General features: G+C 42.7%; 1 protein-coding gene across 1 annotated transcript in view; it reads left to right on the forward strand.

Moving 5' to 3' along the window:
- LOC139164705 (GRAM domain-containing protein 2B-like) overlaps positions 1-25,447 on the forward strand; it is a 60,763-nt gene that overhangs the window by 5,174 nt on the left and 30,142 nt on the right. Inside the window, 7 exon segments of the mRNA XM_070747157.1 lie at positions 8,154-8,282; positions 9,579-9,660; positions 14,970-15,039; positions 19,614-19,684; positions 19,686-19,718; positions 22,590-22,688; positions 24,724-24,795. Of these exon segments, the coding sequence (XP_070603258.1) occupies positions 8,154-8,282; positions 9,579-9,660; positions 14,970-15,039; positions 19,614-19,684; positions 19,686-19,718; positions 22,590-22,688; positions 24,724-24,795 (556 nt within the window).

The raw sequence follows: 25,447 nt of genomic DNA on the forward strand, positions 1-25,447 counted from the left end.
TTTTAAACACAACTTTTCAGGAGTCGTCGGATAGAGCTCCTTCTAGTGGAGATGGAACCCTGGTGCCTACGTGGTGCAGCTCTCTTGAAAATTGTGTAATTGCTGCCCTTTTGGATTTATAACCAGGATATAAAATTGTATATGCCTCCTGGCCTTTAGCGACTTTGGTTGGTTTATAAATGATATAAAATATAAAAACAAGACAATAGAAGCCACAAGAAACAAAACGGGCAGAAAGGAGCAATTGGTGTCTTCTGGATATTTTATCTTTTTTAAAATTTCCCAGTCTGAGACCTGGGATTTCCTGATATTGATTGATTGATTGATTGATTGATTGATTATCTATCTATCTATCTATCTATCTATCTATCTATCTATCTATCTATCTATCTATCTATCTATCTATCTATCTATCTATGTAGATTGTTCTGAGTTCAGGTTTTGCCCCGTGTAATATTTTGAGTGTCTATGTGACGTTTCGGTGAAATCACATTCACCATCATCAGGCTGAGGTTGTAAGCTTCGTGCTGCTGTAGATCTCTCTCTCTCTCTCTCTCTCTCTCTCTCTCTCTGTCCGTCCGTCCGTCCCTCCATCTCTGTCTGTCTGTCTGTCTGTCTGTCTATCTATCTATCTATCTATCTATCTATCTATCTATCTATCTATCTATGTCTGTCCATCTGTCCGTCCATCTCTCTCTCTCTCTCTCTCTCTCTCTCTGTACGTCCGTCCATCGCTATCTATCTACCTACCTACCTATCTATCTATCTATCTATCTATCTATCTATCTATCTATGTCTGTCCATCTGTCCGTCCATCTCTCTCTCTCTCTCTCTCTCTCTCTCTCTCTCTCTCTCTCTCTCTCTCTGTACGTCCGTCCATCGCTATCTATCTATCTATCTACCGTATCTATCTATCTATCTATCTATCTATCTATCTATCTATCTATCTATCTATCTACCTACCTACCTACCTACCTACCTACCTACCTACCTATCTATCATGCTTATAGATATCCGTTATCCGATCCAGGCATTAGCTAAGCCTTACTTGGCAGTTTTTTGTGTTGTGCTACCCCTTCACTTATTACAGTTATATGATCATCCTCAATCTTTATTTTATAATTATTAATTATTGTGTTTTCCAGTCAGGTCCGATTCTTGGTGATTCTATGCGCTGCTATTTCTTTGAGTTTTTCTATGCTCTGTCCGATGTCAGCTTTGATATTATCTAGCCACCACCATGGGTTTTTTTTAACCTGGTTTAAGCCCTTAGAACAGTGTTTCTCTGTCTTTGCAACTTTAAAATAGATGGACTTCAACTCCCAGAATTCTTCTGTGCTGGCTGGACATTTCTGGGAATTGAAGACTGTGTACAGTCTTAAAGTGGAGAGACATTGCATTAAGGTTTCAGCCCATTCAACCGCAAACAGTGTCTTGCTATGTGTGGTTTAGTTTCAGATCCCAATCGTTTTACTGTTTTACACGCAAGGTTGTGGAGATACCTGGAGGCAGTGTGTGCATCGGCATATGAAATCTGACTCTTTATTGGTTCCTCAGCGTGGGATGCTTGGAGCTTGCAAAAAATTGAGGAGTCCTGACAAGTCAAAGCCTGCATCACCACACATAACCCTAGACAAAAAAAATTAATAATGATCGCACGTATTGAATCCCAACTCCCAAAGGTTTCAGCTGCCACTAAAGAAAATTACTCATAACTCTGTTGTTTTAGTACTTTTTACTCTGAGAGTTATTATGTCTCCAGCACAATTGCTCTGCAGGAAATTCTCATCAAGAAAGAAATGCCATGCTGACCGAAAGAAGTAGCTTATTTAACGTGATTTAAAATACTGATAGTCCTTGACTTTTGACCACTATTGAGCCCAACAGTTCTGTTGCTAAGCAAGACAGTTGTTAAGTGAGTTTTACCCCATTTTATAACATTTTTTTGCCACGTGAATCCGGCTGTGTCGCTGCGTTTCTCTTCCTATCTTCAAATGCACTTCGGCTGTCATAAGAAATGGGGGGGGGGGGGGGTTGTCTTCTAGGCACAGCTTCATTTCCCACAAATTCTCCAAAAGACCCACTCTTCAAAACAAGCAATCTCTTTTATTTTTCTTCACGGCAGATTATATACATGGAAATATAGTCAGGTAAAATGCAAACAGCACGGCTGGGGAATTCTCTCTCTCAGCTGGAAGCTAATAGTTTTATGGCGTTATTAACATTCCTTCTGAATAGCTTGGAGATAACAGACTGTAAATCACTACTTTAAGCAGAAGCTTACCGGGCAATAGCATACGATTCATCAAAGCTGCTTCTGACTCATTTTGAACAGCCTCTCACAAATCTTTTCTGTTTTCTTTCAAGAACGCCACTAAAATCTACACCATTCTTTGCCTACGTTTCTGGCTGAATCCGGAAATTACATCTACAAATAAACAGAGTCACTAAATGTGGATTAATGCCTCTTATCTTGAATTTCTTCTCTTCTTCTTATTTTTCTTCTATATCTCAGGTCTAACCACTCGTTTTCTAATACTTCTTGATCACTATCTGACAAGGACCAACTTTCCATTGTAACATCAGCTCCCTGAGGCTCTCCCAAATCACTGTCAACTTCACTCCCGGCTTCTGTTCCATCTGATAACATTATTATTATTATTATTATTATTATTATTATTATTATTATAATAATAATTAGATTTGTATGCCGCCCCTCTCCGAGGACTCGGAGCGGCTCACAACAAGAAAACAATACAACAAATACAAATCCAATATTTAAAAACAGTTTAAAAACCCTTATAAATAAGCAATCATACAAGCCAAACAAACCATGCATAAACCTCAATAGCTAAGGGGTGTGCTAATTTCCCCATGCCTGGCGACATAGGTGGGTTTTGAAAAGTTTACGAAAGGCAAGGAGAGTGTGGGCAGTCCTGATCTCCGGGGCGAATTGATTCCAGAGGGCCAGGGCCGCCACAGAGACTTCAGGGGGCCAGGATGGGTGTGGACAGAAACATAGAAGACTGACGGCAGAAAAAGACCTCATGATCCATCTAGTCTGCCCTTATACTGTTTCCTGTATTTTATCTTACGATGGATATATGTTTATCCCAGGCATGTTTAAATCCAGTTACTGTGGATTTACCAACCACGTCTGCTGGAAGTTTGTTCCAAGGATCTACTACTCTTTCAGTGAAATAATATTTTCTCATGTTGCTTTTGATCTTTCCCCCAACTAACTTCAGATTGTGTCCCCTTGTTCTTGTGTTCACTTTCCTATTAAAAACACTTTCCCTCCTGAACCTTATTTAACCCTTTAACATATTTAAATGTTTCGATCATGTCCCCCCTTTTCCTTCTGTCCTCCAGACTATACAGATTGAGTTCATTAAGTCTTTCCTGATACGTTTTATGCTTAAGACCTTCCACCATTCGTGTAGCCCGTCTTTGGATCCGTTCAATTTTGTCAATATCTTTTTGTAGGTGAGGTCTCCAGAACTGAACACAGTACAGTGATCCCCCGGGTATCGTGATCCCGATCATTGCGAACGGCTATATGGCGATTTTTCAACCCGGAAGTCAAAACACCATCTGCGCATGCGCACCCTTTTTTCTATGGCCACGCATGCGTAGATGGCGCCGGGCAGATCAGCTGCTGGGCGGCTTCCCTGGGTCTTCCCCCTCTTGCTGGCGGGAGGGCGAGCGGCGGGCATCAGCGAGGAGTTTTCCCACCGCCCACGCAAACTCCTCGCTGCCGCTCGCCCACCCCTTCGCCCGCCCACGCCGTTCGCTCGCGCCGCTTCCCAGCTGAGTCCTGAAGCGAATTGGCTTCAGGACTCAGCTGGGAAGCGGCGCGAGCGAGCGGCGCGAGCGAACGGCTTGTCTGCCGCCTGCCTGCCTGCGCGCCCGCGGCTCGCCCGCCCTTTGCCCGCCCACGCCGTTCGCTCGCGCCGCTTCCCAGCTGAGTCCTGAAGCGAATTGGCTTCAGGACTCAGCTGGGAAGCGGCGCGAGCGAGCGGCATGGGCGGGCGAAGGGCGGGCGAGCGGCAGCGAGGAGTTTGTGTGGGCGGTGGGGAAACCCCAGCGCCACTTCCCAGCTGAGTCCCCTTCCCAGGAACCCCAATCTTCGGCTCCTCGCTAGCGCTCCTCGCTAGCGCTGCGGATGGTGTTTTTACTTCCGCAGTGCTACTTTGCGAAAAAACCGATCATTGCGAGGGGTCCTGGAATGGAACCCTCGCAATGATCGGGGGGACCACTGTATTCCAAATGTGGTCTCACCAGCGCTCTATATAAGGGGATCACAATCTCCCTCTTCCTGCTTGCTATACCTCTAGCTATGCAGCCAAGCATCCTACTTGCTTTTCCTACTGCCCAACCACACTGCTCACCCATTTTGAGACTGTCAGAAATCACTACCCCTAAATCCTTCTCTTCTGAAGTTTTTGCTAACACAGAACTGCCAATGCAATACTCAGATTGAGGATTCCTTTTCCCCAAGTGCATTATTTTACATTTGGAAACATTAAACTGAATGTAAAATAATGCACTTGGGAAAAAGGAATCTTCAATCTGAGTATTGCATTGGCAGCATTTCCTTCCTTCCTTCCACCCTCCCTCCCTTTCTTCCTTGCTCCCTCCCTCCCTTCCTCTCTCCCTCCTTCCTTCCCTTCCTTCTTATCATCCATCCATCCATCCATCTATTCATATTTTCTCTTTTTCTTTCCTCTTTCCCTTTCTCTTTTCCCATCTCTTCTTGCATGCTCAAATGAAAAAGGGAAACATTTCTCCTTTTGCTTTGTTTTTAGTTTGTCTTGCTAGCCTTCTGCCAGCAAAAACAGAGGCCGAGTGGGAGCGTGTATACAGCCCCGGGCTCCATTTTCAGCCTCAACAACCTCATGCAGCCTCTGCCAGTGAAAACAGAGCTCTGGGCAGTTTTTGCTAGCAAAGGCCTTCAGGAGCCCATTGTGGCATAAAACAGAGCCTGGGAGGGCTGCTCACAGCCCTTTTGTGCTCCATTTTTGCTGGTAGAGCGCAGGCCAGTCCTTTGCTGCGGGCCTTGAGTTTAATACCCCTGCTCTAGGACAATGTTTCTCAACCTTGGGGACTTGAAGATGGGTGGACTTCAACTCCCAGAATTCCCCAGGCAGCATGACTGCTCTAGGAGGACGCTAGAGTGCTTCTTAATTGCCAAGCGAGCCCGTTGGCGGAACGTGGCAGTTCTGCAAATGAAACCGAGCATCCACACCGCAGCCAAGCTTCCTGCAGGAACAGATCCCTTGGGGCTTGCCGGAGAATCTCAGGAATGTGGAAGCCATCGAACTGGGTGGATTTGTGTTTCAGATCCTGTTTTGCAAAGCATCTCAAGCACTCATCCAATACTTACCATTTCCAGTTAATAAGGCATTGCACCTTCCAAATTATTCAGAGGCTGGATTTTTTTTAATCCCCTTTATTTGTGTGGCATTGTTGGTATATATATATATGCCTGTAAGTAGGACATGATCTTTTTGTTTTTTGAAAGACAACTTTTTAAATATTTCATACTGCTCTTTGTTAAGTTGTATATTTGCACCATGAATATCTCATTGGGGAGTTATAGATTATAGGTTATAAAATTCTTTATTGGCCAAGTGTGATTGGACACACAAGGAATTAGTCTTTGGTGCATATGCTCTCATGGTACATAAAAGAAAAGATACATTTGTCAAGAATCACAAGGTACAACACTTAATGATTGTCATAGGGGTCATATAAGCAATGAGGAAACAATATTAATAAAAATCTTAAGGATACAAGCAACAAGTTACAGTCCTACAGTCATAAGTGAGAGGAGATGGGTGATAGGAATAATGAGAAAAAACTAGTAGTAATAGTAGTTTGTTTGTTCGTTTATTTGAAATTATAGGCCAACCTTCTTTAGTAGACTCAGGGCGTCGTACAAGATAAAAGAAATACAAAATCTTAAAAAAACCCATCATTAAAAAATTATTCATTCTTAATTCATTCAAAACCACTAACATACTATCAGCCGGAGTGTTAACGCTCAATGGCCCCAGGCCTGCCTGCAAAGTCATGTTTTTAAAGCTTTTCAAAAGGCCAGAAGGGTGGGGGCAATTCGAATCTCTGGGGGGAGTTGATTCCAAAGGACCGGAGTCGCCACAAAGAAGGCCCTTTCCCTTGGCCCCACCAGCCGCCACTGTTTGGTGATGGGACCTGGAGAAGGCTGATTCTGTGAGATCTGACCAGTCATTGGGGTACATGAGGCAGGAGACAGTTCCATAAGTAATCTGGTCTTAAACATGTTCTTGCACAGGTTGTCCTTGGCAGCCATTCCTTTAGCGACTGTTGAAAGTTACAACTGCACTGAAAAAGTGACTTATAAAGGACTTAAAGAAGATTTTAGACTGTGCCTAGTTAGATATGATGACGAGACAGTTAAACAACCAAGAAGAATCAGAATTTTATGATATCTGGCAGAAAGCACATACTTGGTGGGAAAAGACTATTCTTGTGTCTAGTTGTCTTGGTGTGTAGTGCTCTATAGTGACGTTTTGAGGGTAGGAGTTGAAACAGTTTATGTCCAGGATGCGAGGGGTCAGTAAATATTTTCATAGTCCCCTTTTTGACTTGTGCAGTATACTGGTCCTCAATGGAAGGCAGGTTGGCAGCAATTTCTGCAGTTTGTAAACTAAGCTGAGGATTACCTATAGCAGGGGTCCTCAAACTTGGGAACTTTATGATTTGTGAACTTCAACTGCCATAATTCCTCAGCCAGCCTTGCTAGCTGGAGTATTTGAGTATGTATGTATGTATTTGAGTATGTATGTATGTATGTACGTACGTACGTATGTACCTACCTACCTACCTACCTACCTATCTATCTATCTATATATCTATCTTATCTATATCTATCAATATCTAATTTGACTTCTATGCCACCCAATCCCGAAGGACTCAGTTGAGGACTCAACTCAGTTCTGGGAGTTGAAGTTCAGAAGTCTTAAAGTTGCCAAGTTTCATTATTATTAGAATTGGAAGGGACCTCGTAGGTCATCTAGTCCAACCCCCACTCCCGCTCAAGCAGGAGCCCCTACATCATTTCGTGCAAATGGTGTTTGAAGACCTCTGACTTATAGTGAATATTATAACTGAATTTAAACATGCCTGGGATAAACATATATCCATCCTAAGATAAAATACAGAAAATAGTATAAGGGCAGACTAGATGGATCATGAGGTCTTTTTCTGCCGTCAGTCTTCTATGTTTCTATAGGTCAACAACAATAACAGTTTTGCTTCATGGGGTCTATTGACTTTGACAATATCAGCAGATTTGGTCTTCATAAGAATATGTGATTTAATCAAAGCAATGTTTTGCCCTGTCCAGTCACATCCGGCACTGTTCAATAGGCCAGATGACCAAAGGGAAGAATCCTTCTTTCTGTGTTTAATCCCAAACAACTGGTATTCAGAGGTAGACTATTTCTGAACATTTAAGTTCCCTGAACTAATTGCTGTTTTATACTTCACTGAGAGTTAAAGGCCGTGCCAAGTTGCACCCGGCAGTAGTTTTCCGTTCTTGTCATCTGCTTGTCAGCCAAGATCTCAGGGTTTGCATTGGGGCAGGGCAACCTATGAATGCACAGTTAATTGATGGAAAGATAATTGCTTTGGGTTAATGATAGGCCGATGAGAAACTGCTTGTTGCAGAGGATCAAAAGCCAAGCAAAACAAAACCGAACGAGGGCAAGATAGAAGGAGCTTTTCTTTTTCTCTGCTGTAAAACTTTTCACTTGCTATTTCGGCAGCACCGTTCAATTCAGGTTTTTTTTTTTGTGTGTGTGTGTGTTATAGCTATCCAGGTGATGGCCTTTTAAGACTCCGTTAGGTATTCTGCTTATTTAACTCGTTTCGCCATATTTCTACAGCCCTCCCCGTTTTTTCTTGAAGGGTCTTGCTTGCAATAACATCAGAGCCTTGCTGGGATCATCTGTGTAATGGGCGCAGTGGAAGCGGCTCTCATTGGGGTAATGGTGATGGGCGGTTACTCATCCAGGATGACTCCGAATGAGGAATCCCGGGATCCACCCATGGTTGAAGGAGAGGGAGGGCCGAATGACACAACTGACCGATTCTTGTTCTTCTCCCAGCTCCATCCCTGACATGTCCGGGAAAAACCGAAAGAGCAAAAGGAAGATGTCGGAGCAGAAAAAATCCTACAGCTTGGAAGAATTTGTTGCCGAGGGGCTCCGGAATGAACACAATGCGCTTTTGACTCGGTGAGTCTGGGTAGCCCTTGCAGAGAAGATCCCTGCTGATTGAATCAGATTATAACACCCATTAATGCCAGCTGCTCCATTCTGGCTGGGCATTGGAAATCGGGCAGTGGGTTACTGCACTGTGGGAAGGAAAGATAGGATTAGGAGGGTGGAGGATCTCTCTAGTCCAGGGGTGTCAGGCTCGATTTCACTGAGGGCTGCATCAAAGTTGTGTTTGAACCTGGAGGGCCGGACTAGGGTGGCATGGGCATGGCATGGCGTGGGTGTGCCACGGAACTTGGGTTGGAGGCACCTGTGGTAGTCAAGTGCCAAGGCAGGACTTCCTTCAGATCCTCTCTCATTCATTATAATCTTCCTTCCTTCGTTCCTTCTTCCCTTCTCTTCCTTCCTTCCTTTCTTCCCTCCCTCCCATCATCCTTCCTTCTTTCCTTACCTTCCTCCCTCCCTCCCTCCCATCTTTCTCCCTCCCTCCCTCCCATATTTCTCCCTCCCATCTTTCTCCCTCCCTCCTTCCTTCCTTTTTCCCTTCTCTTCTCTTCCTTCCTTCCTTCCCTCCCTCCCATCATCCTTCCTTCTTTCCTTACCTTCCTTCCTTCCTCCCTCCTTCCCTCCCTCCCATCTTTCTCCCTCCTTCCTTCCTTCCCTCCCTCCCTCCCATCTTTCTTCCTCCCTCCCTCCCTCCCATCTTTCTCCCTCCCTCCCTCAATCTGTCGAAAGATATTGTGTGAACAAAGCTGGTTTGTCGAAACTTGCTTGGAAACTTCTGCTTTTAAGATTATTCTGAAGAATGAGCTTTAAAAATAGCTGTGTTGAGGAATGACAGAACTGGAACGTGCCCTGTGGGATTATTTTCACCCATTTTCACAATTTAGTCTTGTTTCAGTTTAGGAATAATTGAATAATTGGCAAGATTTGTAAATCCTGCAGAGGGTATTGAGTACCTTGAAATGAATGGAAGGGACTCAGGAATGGGTTAGCAAAATTGAGCTGAGGTGGCACAGTGGTTAAAGTGCAGCACTACAGGGTACTTCAGCTGACTGCTAGCTGCAATTCGGCAGTTCAAATCTCACCACCGGCTCAAGGTTGACTCAGCCTTCCATCCTTCCGAGCTTGGTAAAATGAGGACACTGATTGTTGGGGACAATATATACAATAAACCGCTTAGAGAGGGATGTAAGTGCTATTGCTATTAATAAGGTAATTTTCTGAATTCGAAATATCAGCAAAACCAGAATACGGGTTTTGATAAGTAAATAAATATCAATTGATCTGTTTGGTTTCTGCCTTTGCTTTTAGATCCAAAACATATGATGCGTCTGTCTCCAAAGAGGTTGAGAAGGAAATAGTTTCTCTCCAAAGGAGGACTTCTGTCTCTGATGTAAGTTTGGGGTAGGTGAAGTTTCCCAGTGATGATGTAACTGTCCTGATTCTACCTTTGTTTGGAGGATTTCCCTGCCTACATTTTCCAATCCACAAGAGCCAGTTTTGCACATCTGGAATGGAGAATCAAGGCTGGATTTGGTGGGACAGGTACCCTGTCCCCTTAGCACTGCAATGGTGAACCTATGCAGGGAGGCCTACTAGGCCCCAAATGGGGTTGCCCCCCTGCAGCCCATTTTTGCTCCCAGAAGGCTGCAGGGAGGTTTACTAGGCCCAAAATGGAGCGTTGGAGTGACAGTGCCCCCCCCAAGCTCATTTTTGTTCCCAGAAGGCTGCAGGGAGGTCTACTAGGCCCAAAACGGGGCATTGGAGTGACAGTGCCCCCCCAGCTCAATTTTGCTCCCAGAATGCTGCAGGGAGGTCTACTAGGCCCAAAACGGAGCATTGGAGTGACAGTGCCCCCTCCCAAGCTCATTTTTGTTCCCAGAAGGCTGCAGGGAGGTCTACTGGGCCCAAAATGGAGCATTGGAGTGACAGTGCCCCCCTCCCAAGCTCAATTTTGTTCCCAGAAGGCTGCAGGGAGGTCTACTAGGCCCAAAATGGGGCATTGGAGTGGCAGTGCCCCCCCCCACCGCTCAATTTTGCTCCCAGAAGGCTGCAGGGAGGTCTACTAGGCCCAAAACGGGTCATTGGAGTGGCAGAGCCCTCCCCAAGCTCATTTTTGTTCCCAGAAGGCTGCAGGCAGGCCTACTGGGCCCAAAATAGAGGGCCAGTGCATCCCACCTGTGGCCCGTTTTTGCTCCCAGGTGGCATGTGGCATGTGGAGCCATATTGGAGGGCACACAAAGTGTTGCCTTATGTTAGTTCCAGCGTGCATGCGCGCAATAGCCAGATGATTTTCGGACTTGGGGAAGGTTGTGCCCAATGGGCAAACCGGAAGTTTAGAAAAATGGACTTCCGATTTGCCTGTTTTGCTGTTTTTTGCATTCTGGAACCTTCAGGTAAGCTGCCTGAAACTCTGGAGTGCGAAAAACAAGCACAACAAGCAAACTGGAATTCTGTTTTTCCAAACTTCCAGTTTCCCATTCCCCTGTCTGAGTATCCGGAGAGGGGCGGCATACAAATCTAATAAATTATTATTATTATTATTATTATTATTATTATTATTATTATTATTATTACTACTACTACTACCACTACTACTGTTTGTTTAATTAATTAATTAAATTTGTATGCCGCCCCTCTCCGTAGACTGTTGTTGTTGTTGTTGCCTGTTTGGCCATTTTTTTCACTCTTCCAGGCTTAAGTGAGGCCTGTACACATGCACAGGAATGGGGGAATTGTGCTCATGTGCAGGGGTAGCTTGGGGGTGCACATACGTGGGCGGGGGAAATGGGTGTGGGCATGTGCTAACACCCGCACACGCATCCTTTTGACATGTGAACCAAACAATATTCACCATCACTGTCTAGGATGTTTTAGCTTTAAAAATAGCTGTGTTCAGGAATGACAGAATTGGAATATACCCCGTGGGATTATTTTCACAATTTAGCTTTGATTTGTAAATCCTGCAGAGGGTATGGAGTACAGTGATACCTCGTCTTACGAACCCCTCATCATATGAACTTTTTGAGATATGAACCCGGGGTTTAAGATTTTTTTGCCTCTTCTTCCGAACTATTTTCATCTTATGAACCCAAGCTGCCGCTGCTGGGATACCCCACCTCCGGACTTCCGTTGCTAGGTGAAGGCTCCCCTTGTTTGGAAACCCCACTTCCGGACCTTCTGTTGCCAGCGAAGCACCCATTTTTGCGCTGCTGGGATTTCCCTGAGGTTCCCCTCCATGGGAAACCCCACCTCCAGACTTCTGTGTTTTTGCGATGCTGCAGGGGCATCCCAGCATCGCAAAAACAGGCACTTCGCTGGCAACAGAAGTCAGGAGGTGGGGTTTCCCAGCGTGGGGAGCCTCAGCAAAATTGCAGCATTGAAAAAACACGGAAGTCCGGAGGTGAGGTTTCCCATGGAGGGGAGCCTCAGGGGAATCCCAGCAGCGCAAAAAACGGGCACTTTGGCTGGCAAAGGGGGTGAATTTTGGGCTTGCACGCATTAATCGCTTTTCCATTGATTCCTATGGGAAACATTGTTTCGTCTTACGAACTTTTCATGTTACAAATCTCCTCCCGGAACCTATTAAGTTTGTAAGACAAGGTATCACTGTACATTGAAATGAATGGAAGGGACTCAGAAGTGGGTTAGCGACATTGAACTGATGTGGCGCAGTGGTTAGAGTGCAGCAATACAGGCTACTTCAGCTGACTGCTAGCTGCAGTTTGATAGTTCAAATCTCACCAGCCTTCCATCCTTCCGAGGTGGGTAAAATGAGGACCCAGATTGTTGGGGACAGTATATACAATAAACCACTTAGAGAGAGATGTAAAAGCACTATGAAGCGGGTATATTAATATATAAGTGCTATTGCTATTAATAAGGCAATTTTCTGAATTGAAAATATCAGCAAAAACATGGATGCTTTATTTATTTTATTTATTTATTACTTAGATTTGTATGCCGCCCCTCTCCAAGCCTTCCTTTGCTACTGTTGAATTTTGCAAAAATGACAAATGGTTAGCAGATGGCATTTGTTTTGGTTTTGGTTGTCAAGATCTAGAGACTCTCTGGATTTGCATGCAAAATAAAGAAGGTTCTGTCATTAGAATTGGGGTGATCTATAGCCCTCCAGGGCAATCCGAGGAATATGACAACAAGATGGTGGATGAAATTACCCAAATGGCAGTAAAGGGAGATATTGTGGTTATGGGTGATTTCAACATGCCTGATGTTGACTGGAATATCCCCAGTGCCCTTACATGCAAAAGTAAGAATATAGTAGAGGCCTTTACAGGAGCAGCTCTGGCACAGCTGGTTAAGACACCAACTACAGGGGAGAATATTCTAGATTTAGTTTTTACAAATGGGAATTGGGTTTCAGAGGTCAAGGTGGGAGAAAATTTAGGTTGCAGCAACCATCTATGTTTGTGGTTTGATGTAAAAACGCATTGTGAGCAATCCTATAATGCAACCAAAGTATTGGATTTCAGAAAAACAAATTTTAATGCAATGGGGGAATATTTAGATAATGAATTAAAGGGGAGGGATAAAATGGCAGGAGCGAACACCCAGTGGACTGTATTAAAAAAGGCCATCTTAAAAGCCACTGGACTGTATGTAAAACAAATAACTAAAGGTAAAAGGAAGAAGAAACCGCTATGGTTTAGCAATGATGTAAGGGCTATAGTCAATGAAAAAAAGGCTGCCTATAGGAGGTATAAAGAGTCTGGAAGTATAGCTGATAGGGAGGTGTATAAAATGAGACAGAAGGAGGCGAAACAGATAATATATGCTGCTAAAGCCTCAAAAGAGGAAGAAATTGCCAAATCTCTAAAGAAGGGGGATAAAACCTTCTTCAGATATATTAGTGATAAGAAGAAGAAAAACTGCGGCATCACGAAGCTTAGTACCTGGAATAATACATGCATTAATGGGAATAAGGAGATCGCTGACCATTTCAATAGCTACTTCTGTTCAGTTTTCTCAAAAGACACCTTACAAAATAATACTATAGAGGGATATAGCATTGCTTCCAGCTGTACGGATTCAGCTCCAGTGATCTTAGAAGCCGATGTCTTAGAAGAACTTGAACGATTAAAGATAAATAAGGCAATGGGTCCAGATGGCATCCACCCCAGAGTTCTTAAAGAACTCAGATCTGTCATTGCTACCCCCCCTGACTGATTTGTTTAACCAATCCTTGTTAACAGGAGATGTTCCTGAGGATTGGAGAATGGCCAGTGTTGTGCCTATCCACAAGAAGGGCAGTAGAGAAGAAGCTGGTAACTACAGGCCAGTTAGCTTGACATCAGTTGTAGTTAAAATGATGGAGACTCTACTCAAAAAGAGGATAAATCAGCACCTAAAGAACAATAACTTATTTGACCCAAATCAGCATGGCTTTACTGAAGGCAAATCATGTCAGACTAATCTCATTGATTTCTTTGACTATGTCACAAAGGTGTTGGATGAAGGTGGTGCCGTGGATATTGCCTACCTGGACTTCAGCAAAGCCTTTGATACGGTTCCACATAAAGAGCTGATAGATAAATTAGTGAAGATTGGACTTACCCTGGATAGTTCAATGGATTTGCAGCTGGCTGAAGCGTAGACAACAGAGAGTTATTGTTAATGGCGAGTATTCTGAACAGAGTCAGGTTACAAGCGGTGTGCCACAAGGGTCTGTTCTGGGTCCTATTCTTTTTAATATGTTTGTGAGTGACATAGGGGAAGGTTTGGTAGGGAAGGTTTGCCTATTTGCTGATGACTCTAAAGTGTGCAATAGGGTTGATATTCCTGGAGGGGTCTGTAATATGGTAAATGATTTAGCTTTACTAGATAAATGGTCAAAGCAATGGAAACTGCAGTTTAATGTTTCCAAATGTAAAATAATGCACTTGGGGAAAAGGAATCCTCAATCTGAGTATTGTATTGGCAGTTCTGTGTTAGCAAATACTTCAAAAGAAAAGGATTTAGGGGTAGTGATTTCTGACAGTCTCAAAATGGGTGAACAGTGCAGTCAGGCGGTAGGGAAAGCAAGTAGGATGCTTGGCTGCATAGCTAGAGGTATAACAAGCAGGAAGAGGGAGATTATGATCCCGCTATATAGAATGCTGGTGAGACCACATTTGGAATACTGTGTTCAGTTCTGGAGACCTCACCTACAAAAAGATATTGACAAAATTGAACGGGTCCAAAGACGGGCTACAAGAATGGTGGAAGGTCTTAAGCATAAAACGTATCAGGAAAGACTTCATGAACTCAATCTGTATAGTCTGGAGGACAGAAGGAAAAGGGGGGACATGATCGAAACATTTAAATATATTAAAGGGTTAAATAAGGTCCAGGAGGGAAGTGTTTTTAATAAGAAAGTGAACACAAGAACAAGGGGACACAATCTGAAGTTAGTTGGGGGTAAGATCAAAAGCAACATGAGAAAATATTATTTTACTGAAAGAGTAGTAGATCCTTGGAACAAACTTCCAGCAGACGTGGTAGATAAATCCACAGTAACTGAATTTAAACATGCCTGGGATAAACATATATCCATCCTAAGATAAAATACAGAAAATAGTATAAGGGCAGACTAGATGGACCATGAGGTCTTTTTCTGCTGTCAGACTTCTTTGTTTCTATGTTTGGTTGTTGTTGTGTTTAATGTTAAATTCTGAAAATGTAATTGTTTTTCCCCCTCTCAAGCTGGTGAAGCATGGCGTGAATTCTCTGTCGCGTCTTCAAAGACTCTCTGAAGAGGGAGGCCTCCTGGGAAGTAAGTGATTCCAGCAGGATTTTTTATTTATTTATTTTTATTTATTTATTTATTTTGTCCAATACACAATGAGGGTTTTAGTGGGTATATATCTATATACACATAGTAATATACATGATGAAGGTTATAGAGGAGATACTCATAGTAAAATATATCTAAGAAATAATAGAAAAGAAGGTATAGAAATAGAACATATCAATGAAAGAATAGAAGAGATATAGGAATAGAAGAAAGGTATAGGAGATATAGGAGAGCAATAGGACAGGGGACGGAAGGCACTCTAGTGCACTTGTACTCGCTCCTTACTGACCTCTTAGGAATCTGGACAGGTCAACTGTAGATAATCTAAGGATAAAGTGTTGGGGGTTTGGGGATGACACTTACGGAGTCCAGTAATGAGTTCCACGCTTCGACAACTCGGTTACTGAAGTCATATTTTTTTACAGTCAAGTTTGGAGCGGTTAATATTAAGTTTAAATCTGTTGTGTGCTCTTGTGTTGTTGTGGCTGAAGCTGAAGTAGTCGCCAGACAGGCAGGACGTTGCAGCATATGATCTTGTGGGCAATACTTAGATCTTGTTTAAGGCGTCTTAGTTCTAAACTTTCTAGGCCCAGGATTGAAAGTCTAGTCTCATAGGGTATTCTATTTCGAGTGGAGAAGTGAAGGGCTCTTCTGGTGAAGTATATTTGGACATTTTCAAGGGTGTTAATGTCTGAGATGCGATATGGGTTCCAAACAGAATGAGCTGTATTCAAGGATGGGTCTGGCAAAAGTTTTGTAAACTCTGGTAAGTAGTGTGAGATTGCCAGAGCAGAAGCTACGTAGGATTAGGTTTACAACTCTTGAAACCTTCTTGGCTATATTGTTACAGTGGGCTTTGGCACTTAAATCTTTTGTTATTAGTATACCAAGGTCTTTAACCGAGTGCGGATTATCTGTGATAATTTGATTATTCAGTTCGTATTTGGAGTTCAGATTCTTCTTCCCAATGTGTAGGACAGAGCATTTGCTAGTTGAGATTTGGAGTTGCCATGTGTTAGACCACTTCAGAAACAGCGTCAAGGTCTTTTGGAGAGTAGTTGTGTTATCGGTGGTGTTGAAGAGTTTTACATTGTCGGCGAAGAGGACACAGTTGCTTGTGATGTAATCGCAAAGGTCATTGATGTAGAGAATGAAGAGCGTTGGTCTTATGTCCCCAATTTACAACTGCAATTGGGACCAGTTTTCCCAATGCTAAGCCAGGCACTTGTTAAGGGAATTGTGTCTGATTTTATTATCATTTTTTTTTTGCCATGGTTGTTATGTGAATCACACAGTCATTAAGCAAGGAAGGTTTTGTGGACTTCCTTCGTTGTCTCAGATGCTGACGGAGATCGCATGATCCCCGGACACTGCAAAAAAGATGCTGGTTGCTAAGTGTCCAAAATTTTGGTCAGGTAACTGTGGGAAAATTTTGGTCATGTGACTGGGGAGATTTTATGACTGTTATAAGTACAAGGACTGATCATAAATCACTTTTTTTCAGTGCTGTTGTCACTTTGAATGATCACTTTAAAAATGATTGTAAGTCAAGGACTACCTGTAATTCGTGATAGACTGACTTCTCCGAGAATTGTTTCATCTAGGCTTGAAGGATTTTCACAGAACATGTTAAAAGTGTTGGTTATGACTTTGGACCAGATTACCTACGGGACCGCCTTCTGCCTCATGTATCCCAGCAGCCGGTCAGGTCCCACAGAGATGGCCTTCTCCTGGTCGCGTCAGCCAATAGATAGATAGATAGATAGATAGATAGATAGATAGATAGATAGATAGATAGATAGATAGATAGATAGATAGATAGATAGATAGATAGATAGATAGATAGATAGATAGATAGATAGATAGATAGATAGAAAGAAAGATAGAAAGAAAGATGGATAGATGGATAGATGGATGGAGAGAGAGAGAGAGAGAGAGAGAGAGAGAGAGAAATGGAAGATATGGAATAGTCTTTTTTCAAATCTGCATTTGCAGTTTTTTTATTATACTGTTTATTTTTAGTGTGAATTATGGATCTCTCCCTCTCCCTCTCTCTTACATTAATCCAGATTAAATCATTCCCTGCTGCAAGGTACAGTGGTACCTCATGATACGAACCCCTCGTCTTACGAACAACCCGAGGTTCAGAAATTTTTGCCCCTTCTTACGAACTTTTTTCTTCTTACGAACCCGCCGCCACCCGGCCGAGAAGCCCCGCCACCCGGCTGTCACCTTTTAAAACAGCCGGGGGGCTTCCCCAGCGTCCTCCTGAACCCGAACGCCAAACCCCGAACTTCCGTGTTCGGCGTTCGGGAGGCCTCCGAGAAGCCCCCCCGGCTGTTTTAAAAGACGACAGTCGGGCGGCGGGGCTTCTCAGCGGCCTCCCGAACCCGAACTTTTGCCGAACTTCCGGGTTCAGGGTTCGGGAGGCCGCCGAGAAGCCCCGCCGCCCGGCTGTCACCTTTTAAAACAGCCAGGGGGCTTCCCAGCGGCCTCCCGAACCCGAACTTTTGCTGAACTTCCGGTTCGGGGTTCGGGAGGCCGCTGGGAAGCCCCCTCCGCCTGGCTGTCACCTTTTAAAACAGCTGGGGGGCTTCTCGGCGGCCTCCCAAATGCCGAACCCGGAAGTTCGGGTTTGGCGTTCGGGTTCAGGAGGACGCTGGGAAGCCCCCCGGCTGTTTCAAAAGGTGACAGCCGGGCGGCGGCGGCGTTTTTTTGTGGGGTTTTTTTTTCCGTTGCACGGATTAATTGATTTTACATTATTTCCCTATGGGAAACAATGTTTCGTCTTACGAACTTTTCGTCTTACGAACCTCCCCCTGGAACCAATTAGGTTCGTAAGATGAGGTATTACTATACTAGATACTGTTTGGTAGGCACTAAAAAAAATTGTATAAACTATTTTTTAAAAAATGCATTGCTTGAGACCTCATTTTAGAACACAGCTACATTTTCAGCCTTTCTTTTTAAAAAAAAAGCTTTTACAAGTTTTAAATAGACTTTTAAAAAAAGATTAAACAAGAGCCGTGGTGGCACAGTGATTAGAATGAAGTATTGTAGAGTAACTATGATCCCAGGAGTTTGATCCTGGCTGGCTCAAGGTTGACTCAGCCTTCCATCCTTCCTGAGGACCCAGATGGTTGGGGGGAAATATGCTGACTCTGTAAACCGCTCTAAGAGTGCTGTAAACACTATGAGGAGGTATATCAGGGTGTCCAGCAAACTTGGAAAACAGGGAAATCAGGGAATTATCAGGGAAATTGGCATCTCGGGAAATATCAGAGAATTATCAGGGAATTCGTGAAAAAAAAACCCAGAATAAATCAGGGGGGAAAATAAACTGTATTAAAAAGTTTAAAAGTCGGAAAAATCATATTTAAAAAATGGATCGTGCTGCCTGGCAGAGTCAAGCAAAAATGAGCATAACTGTGGCAACAACTTGCTTCTTCAGCTACCAATATTTCTCCACGGCTTAGCCATTTGCTATGACATCAACCTACGACTGTGCCTTAACTAGAATGGCAATAGCCCAATGCTGGAAACAGCCTAACCCTCCGGAAGATTTGTTAATACTAAAAAAAATCCTCGATTTGTGCAGAATTGGATGCTTTAACATTAAAATTAAAAAAACAAAGAAGAATCCGATTCCTATAAAACATGGAACATATTTTATAATTGGTTTAAGAGGAGAAATAGAAGTTTAAATTGAATTACGATAAAAACAATACGTTAAGATTAGGTATTTTATTGACAGAAAGATGAAATATGATGCAAATACAACTGTTTTTGTGAAAACAAATTTTTATGTAACTAAATTAATTACAAAAAGTGTATAGAAGGCAGTTTAAAAACAACAATAATGATCGAGAAGACATTGATAACCAAAAAGAACAATAGTGAATGCCGATGATTTTTATTCACCACAGAAAATAATTTGATATGTAATAAGATTGTAACTTTCCTTCTCTCAAGAGGATATTGATGATATTTTTATTTTATTTGTAGTTTTGTAATTGTTCAGGGTAGTTTTTTTGGTTCATTTAGGAGTGTATGTTTTTTTGAGGGTGGGTGGGTTGGTTTTTGTTTTTTCTCTTTCTTTGTGTATTGCAAATATTGCAATATGTCAATGTATTTTTTAATTGTGCTTTTAAAACAAATTAATAAAAATTACTTAAAAAAAAAACTAGATGTCAGGGAAAATGTCAGGGAAATATCAGGGAATTTCAAAATGCTTTTCCCCCCTGGACATCCTGTATATTCAGTATGTCACAGAAGTTGGCTCATTGTTTGTGTCCCAGAAGTAAATATATTGCACATTACAGCACAAGGAAGACAGCATAAATATTAAGAGAAGCAGGCTAGGGAAGAGAATGGAGATTTTGAGTTAGGAGTAGAGGATGGAGCCTGTGTCGTGGATTTTATGATTGGAGCAGTCATCACATTGATGGAATATGATGTTCTGTTAGATCCCTCCTCAGGCCAAGGCAATAGTCTTATGTTCCTGAATCACCCACGATCCTCATTAATCCCGAATTCCTCATCTTGTTTCACAGCATTTTCATGTGCCTGGCAACGAGAGATGCCTTACTACGGCCGCCTCTACGTCACTAACAACCGTATCTGCTTTCTACTGTAGCGTGCTACGACGGGAAGTTAAGGTAGGGTGTTTTGGGCCTTTAGCAGATTAACAACAGTAGCAGTTCTTCAAAGTTTTAAGTGGTTCTTGATTTGAATTTACAATGGCATTTGCAACGAGACCTCCCCCTTACAACCATTGAAGTATCCCCACGATCACGTTATTATCCAAATTCAGGCTTTTGGCAAACCCACATGTACAAGTGATCCTTGATTTTAAACAGTTCAACAAAGAGTTGAAAGGGACCTTGGAGGTCTTCTAGTCCAACCCCCCTGCTTAGGCAGGAAATCCTATACTACTTCAGACAGATGGCTATTTATTCATTCATTCATTCATTCATTCATTCATTCATTCATTCATTCATTCATTCATTCATTAGATTTGCATGCTGCCCCTCTCTGCTTCAAAACTTCCAGTATTGGAGTATTCCCAACTTCTGGAAGCAACCTGTTCCACTGATCAACCGTTCTGACTGTCAGAAATTTCTCCTTAGTTCTAAGTTACTTCTCTCCTTGTTTAGTTTCCACCCATTGCTTCTTGTTCTGCCCTCAGGGGCTTTGTAGAATAGGTTGACTCCTTCTTCTTTATGGAAACTCCTGAGATACTGGAAGACTGCTATCATGTCTCCCCTGGTCCTTCTTTTCATTAGACACTCAGTTCCTGCAACTGCTCTTCATATGTTTCAGCCTCCAGTCCCCTAATCATCTTTGTTGCTCTTCTCTACACTCTTTCTAGAGTCTCAAGTGACCATTCAAAGTTACAACGACTGGAAAAAAGTGACTTACAACCTTTTTTCAACACTTACAGCCATTGCTGTCAGTGTTCCAAATAACCTCAGAGAAATAAATCGGAGCCTTCTTCCAAGTTCCAATTTAGTAACAGAGCCATGTTGGTTACGAATTGTAGTCAACCCGATTCTAACTTTTCCTACAGTTCTCCACCCAGTACAGTTCTCCACTACAGTTTTCCTACAGTTCTCCATCCCTCATCCCCCACACCCCACAGGTTCATCATATGGACCACTCTAATTCTCTCAACATCCATGATCCTCCTCTGTACTTCCGGCTGGTGCTGAACAAAGGATGACCTTGAATCTCTGGAAATAATTTGTTGTGGCTAGTATTTTTTCCCCTCTCAGGCCAACCACCCCTCCCCAATTTCTACTTTTTTACTTTGGCAGGCCAAAGTATCGAGCTCAAAACGATGGCTTCAGCCTGATAATTGCAGCATCTCCATGGTTATGTGATCCAAATCTGGATGCTTGGCAACTGGCATTTATTTATTCTGGGTTGCAGCATCCTGGGGTCATGTGATCACCTTCCGCAACCCTTCTGACAAGCAAAATCATTGGGGAATGGCTTAAACACCCTGATGCACCACAGCGATTCTTGCTGCAGTGGTGATAAAATGGGGCAAAACTAATGTCTCATTTTAACACCAGAAATGTGTGGCTCAATTAGGGTCGTAAATTGAGGACCACCTGCATTTATGACAGTTCCAGAAGTCACTTGATCACCATTTGCAACCTTCCCAGCCAAATACTGGCAAGCGGAGATATCTTGTTAAAGATTTATCCATCCCCAGACAGACTCGAGGGACAGGTTTGATCCTAGCTCCCACTCCAAGCTTTTCACCCCTGTAGTATATGGAGCCGGGGTGGCGCAGTGGTTAGAGTGCAGCACTGCAGGCTGCTTCAGCTAACTGCTAGCTGTAGTTCAGGAGTTCAAATCTCACCACCGGCTCAAGGTTGACTCAGCCTTCCATCTTTCCAAGGTCAGTAAAATGAGGACCCAGATTGTTTGGGGGCAATAGGCTGATTCTGTAAACCGCTTAGAAGGGGCTGTAAAAGCACCATGAAGCAGTATATAATTTTGTATGCCGCCCCGAGTCTACGGAGAGGGGCGGCATACAAATCTAACCAACCAACCAACCAACAAATAAATAAAATAAAATAAAATAAATGTCTAAATGCTATTACAGTACTATTAGTCATGGTGGCTTTCTGCATTGTTATAAAGGGTACAATTGAGCCCCCAAATTTCTGTCGTTAAGTGAGACAGTTGTTAAATGGGGTTGGCCCCATTTTTACGACTTTTCTTGCCACGGTTGTTAAGGGAATGACTACAGTTATTAAATGAGTAATCCGGTTGTTAAGTAAATCTGGCTTCCCCATTGAAGTTGCAAAACGGGGATCGCGTGACCCTGGGACTTTGCCACCATCATAAAAGATGAACCAGTTGCGAGGGTTGCTGCAAGAGGTCGTAAGTGTGAAAAACTTGACAGTCGCATACTGTTGCAACTTTGAACGGTCACTAAATGAATGGGTGTAAGTCAAGAATTACCTGTTCATAGTCATTTCCTCCCAGTGTCTCATCAGGAACAACAAAAAGTTAATTATGTCTCTCTCTCTCTCTCTCCTCCTCTCTCTCTCTCTCCCTCTCTCCCTCCCTCCCTCTCTCTCTCCCTCCCTCCCTCTAACTCCCTCTCTCTCTCTTTCTCCCTCCCTCTCTCTCTCTCCCTCTCTCTCCCTCCCTCCCTCTCCCTCCCTCTCTCTCTCCCTCCCTCTAAATCCCTCTCTCTATCTTTCTCCCTCTCTCTCTCCCTCCCTCCCTCTCCCTCCCTCTCTCTCTCTCCCCTCCCCTCCCTCTAACTCCCTCTCTCTCTCTTTCTCCCTCCCTCTCTCTCTCTCCCTCTCTCTCCCTCCGTCCCTCTCCCTCCCTCTCTCTCTCCCTCCCTCTCTCTCCCTCTCTCTCTCTCCCTCCCTCTCTCTCTCTCTCTCCCTCCCTCTCTCCCTCCCTCCCTCTCCCTCTCTCCCTCCCTCTCCCTCCCTCTCTCTCTCTCCGTCCCTCCCTCTCTCTCTCTCTCTCTCTCTCCCACCATTTTCTCCGGGAAGGTTATCATTTTGGTGCCGAATATCAGTGTCTTAAAGAAGGCCAACACAGCCTTGTTGGTACCCAATGCCATTTGCATTCGTACGACTGAAGGAGAGAAGGTAGGAGACCCTTAAATCGCAAGATTATTTTATTTATGTATATATTTTGTCCCATACACAATGAGGGTTTTAGTGGGTATATATATATATCTATACACACATAGTAAAATACATGATGACGGTTATAGAGGAGATACTCATAGTAAAATATATCTAAGAAATAATAGAAAACAAGGTATAGTAATAGAACATATCAATGAAAGAATAGAAGAAGAGATATAGGAATAGAAGAAAGGTATAGGAGATATAGGAGAGCAATAGGACAGGGGACGGAAGGCACTCTAGTGCACTTGTACTCACCCCTTACTGACCTCTTAGGAATCTGGAGATGTCAAACGTAGATAATCTAAGGGTAACGTGTCGGGGGTTTGGGGATGACACTACGGAGTCCGGTAATGAGTTCCACGCTTCGACAACTCGATTACTGACGTCGTATTTTTTACAGTCAAGTTTGGAGTGGTTAATATTAAGTTTAAATCTGTTGTCTGAATGATAACACTAAAGTCCAGACAAACTAAGCAACAATTATTTTCTCTATCACACAATACTAAGACAGGGTGGCACTCCCCAAAGCTCATAGGTAGGAAATTGAGGACAAATCAAGGGAAATATTTCTTCACCCAGAGGGTTGTTGTTTTATGGAATTCACTTCCAGAAGAGGTCGTGACAGCTGTCAGCCTGGATAGCTTCAAGGCAGGATTAGACAGATTCATAGATGTATCGGTGGTTATTGAAACGGATGTCCAAGTGCTGCCTCTACGTTGGTTGAGACAGGCAGGGTTCCCTTGGGTACCATTTGTTGGGGGTCAAGGGAAAGGGAGGGTCTTGCCTTCTCTTTCTGCTCAAGGTCCCCATGGGCAATTGGTGGGCCCCTGTGTGACACAGAATGCTGGACTCGATGCGCTTTGGACCGATTCAGCATGACTCTTCTTATGTTCTTGTAGGTCAGGCCTTCTTTGGAAGAGAAAATTCAGGATTGTCTAATCTCAGTATTGCTGAGACCCCAGAAATGGTTTAATCCCAGTTTGGGCTATTTCTCCTGACTATTTTCATGAAGGTCTGCTACATAAAACAGATGCTCCACCCAGGTGTGAGTTCCTCTATGCCGATGCTACTGGAACACACCGGTGACTGGCACGGGCATCCGGCAGATGGGCACATATATCGGCGTGAGATTCGGCTTCTGTGCATGTACCAGAAGCCAAATCGTGCGTGAGGCCACCCGCGAGAGTGAGATTTTGGCAATTTTCCGCCTGTGTGGAAGGAAAAAACCACCAAAATCGCTGAAATCTCCCTTGCCCGTGCATCCTAAGAAGTCAGTAAGGGGCGTGCATAAGTGCACTAGCGTGCCTCCCGTACCCTGTCCTATTGTCTCTCCTATATCTCCTATATCGTATCTACTCTTCTATTCTATTCTTCTTATACTACTCTCATAGTATCCTTCTATTCTCTAATTGATATATTCTAAATTTTTACTTCTATTCTTTCTTTAATATATTTTGCTCGAGTATAACCTCAATAAGCTTCATTTTGTATTATTGTGCATTGGACAAAATAAAGAAAGAAGGAAAGAAAGAAGGAAAGAAAGAAAGAAAGAAAGAAAGAAAGAAAAAAGGGAAAAATAAATAAATAATAAATAAATAAATAAGAAAGAGAGAGAGAGAGAGCGAAAGGAAAGAAAGAAAGAAATAATAAATAAATAAATAAATAAGGGAGAGAGAGAGAAAGAAAAAAAGAAAGAATGAAAGAACAAAAAAAGAAAGAATAAATAAATAAGAAAGAGAGAGAGAGAGAAAAGAAAGAAAGAAAGAAAGAAAGATTTGGTTATTGGCGCATGCACAGTAGCCGAATCTCACGCTGACATGTGTGCCCGCCCACTGGTCAGATGGAGCTGCCCACGCAGCTCCATTTCCGCTACCGGGACTCCGTATTGGACTGCAATTGGTTGCTGGTCCCACCCCATCAGGAAGCCAAGTGTCTTCTCTCTGACTGAATTTGCTTTGTGCTGCAACGTCCTGTTTGTCCTCTATTGTAGTTTCTGTTTGGCTCCATCCGGTCACGGGAGAGTGCCTACCAGTTCCTGCGCTCTGTTTGTAAACATCTCGAGGTAATTAAGCTCCAGGTTGGAAGTGTTGCTGCATAGCTCTCCCAGATGATTTTTGCAATCCTCCTCCATCCATCCATCCCCACCCATCTAATCTCAAAAGGCTCAGAGCTATCAAGAATGGCTTCATTGACTTCCTGCACATCACAAGTTGTTAGAATCAAAGTCGGAATCAGAATTAGAATTAACTAGAATTAGAATTAGAATTATTAGAATTAGAATTATTAGAATTAGAATTATTAGAATTATTAGAATTAGAATTATTAGAATTAGAATTATTAGAATTAGAATTATTAGAATTAGAATTAGAATTATTAGAATTATTAGAATTATTAGAATTATTAGAATTAGAATTAGAATTATTAGAATTAGAATTAGAATTATTAGAATTAGAATTATTAGAATTAGAATTAGAATTATTAGAATTTAGAATTATAATTAGAATTAGAATTATTAGAATTAGAATTATTAGAATTAGAATTAGAATTATTATAATTATTAGAATTATAATTAGAATTAGAATTAGAATTATTAGAATTAGAATTATTAGAATTAGAATTATTAGAATTAGAATTATTAGAATTAGAATTATTAGAATTAGAATTATTAGAATTAGAATTATTAGAATTTAGAATTATAATTATAATTAGAATTA

This window comes from Erythrolamprus reginae, chromosome 1 (genome assembly GCF_031021105.1).
Source record: "Erythrolamprus reginae isolate rEryReg1 chromosome 1, rEryReg1.hap1, whole genome shotgun sequence".
NCBI classification, from domain to species: Eukaryota; Metazoa; Chordata; class Lepidosauria; order Squamata; family Dipsadidae; genus Erythrolamprus; species Erythrolamprus reginae.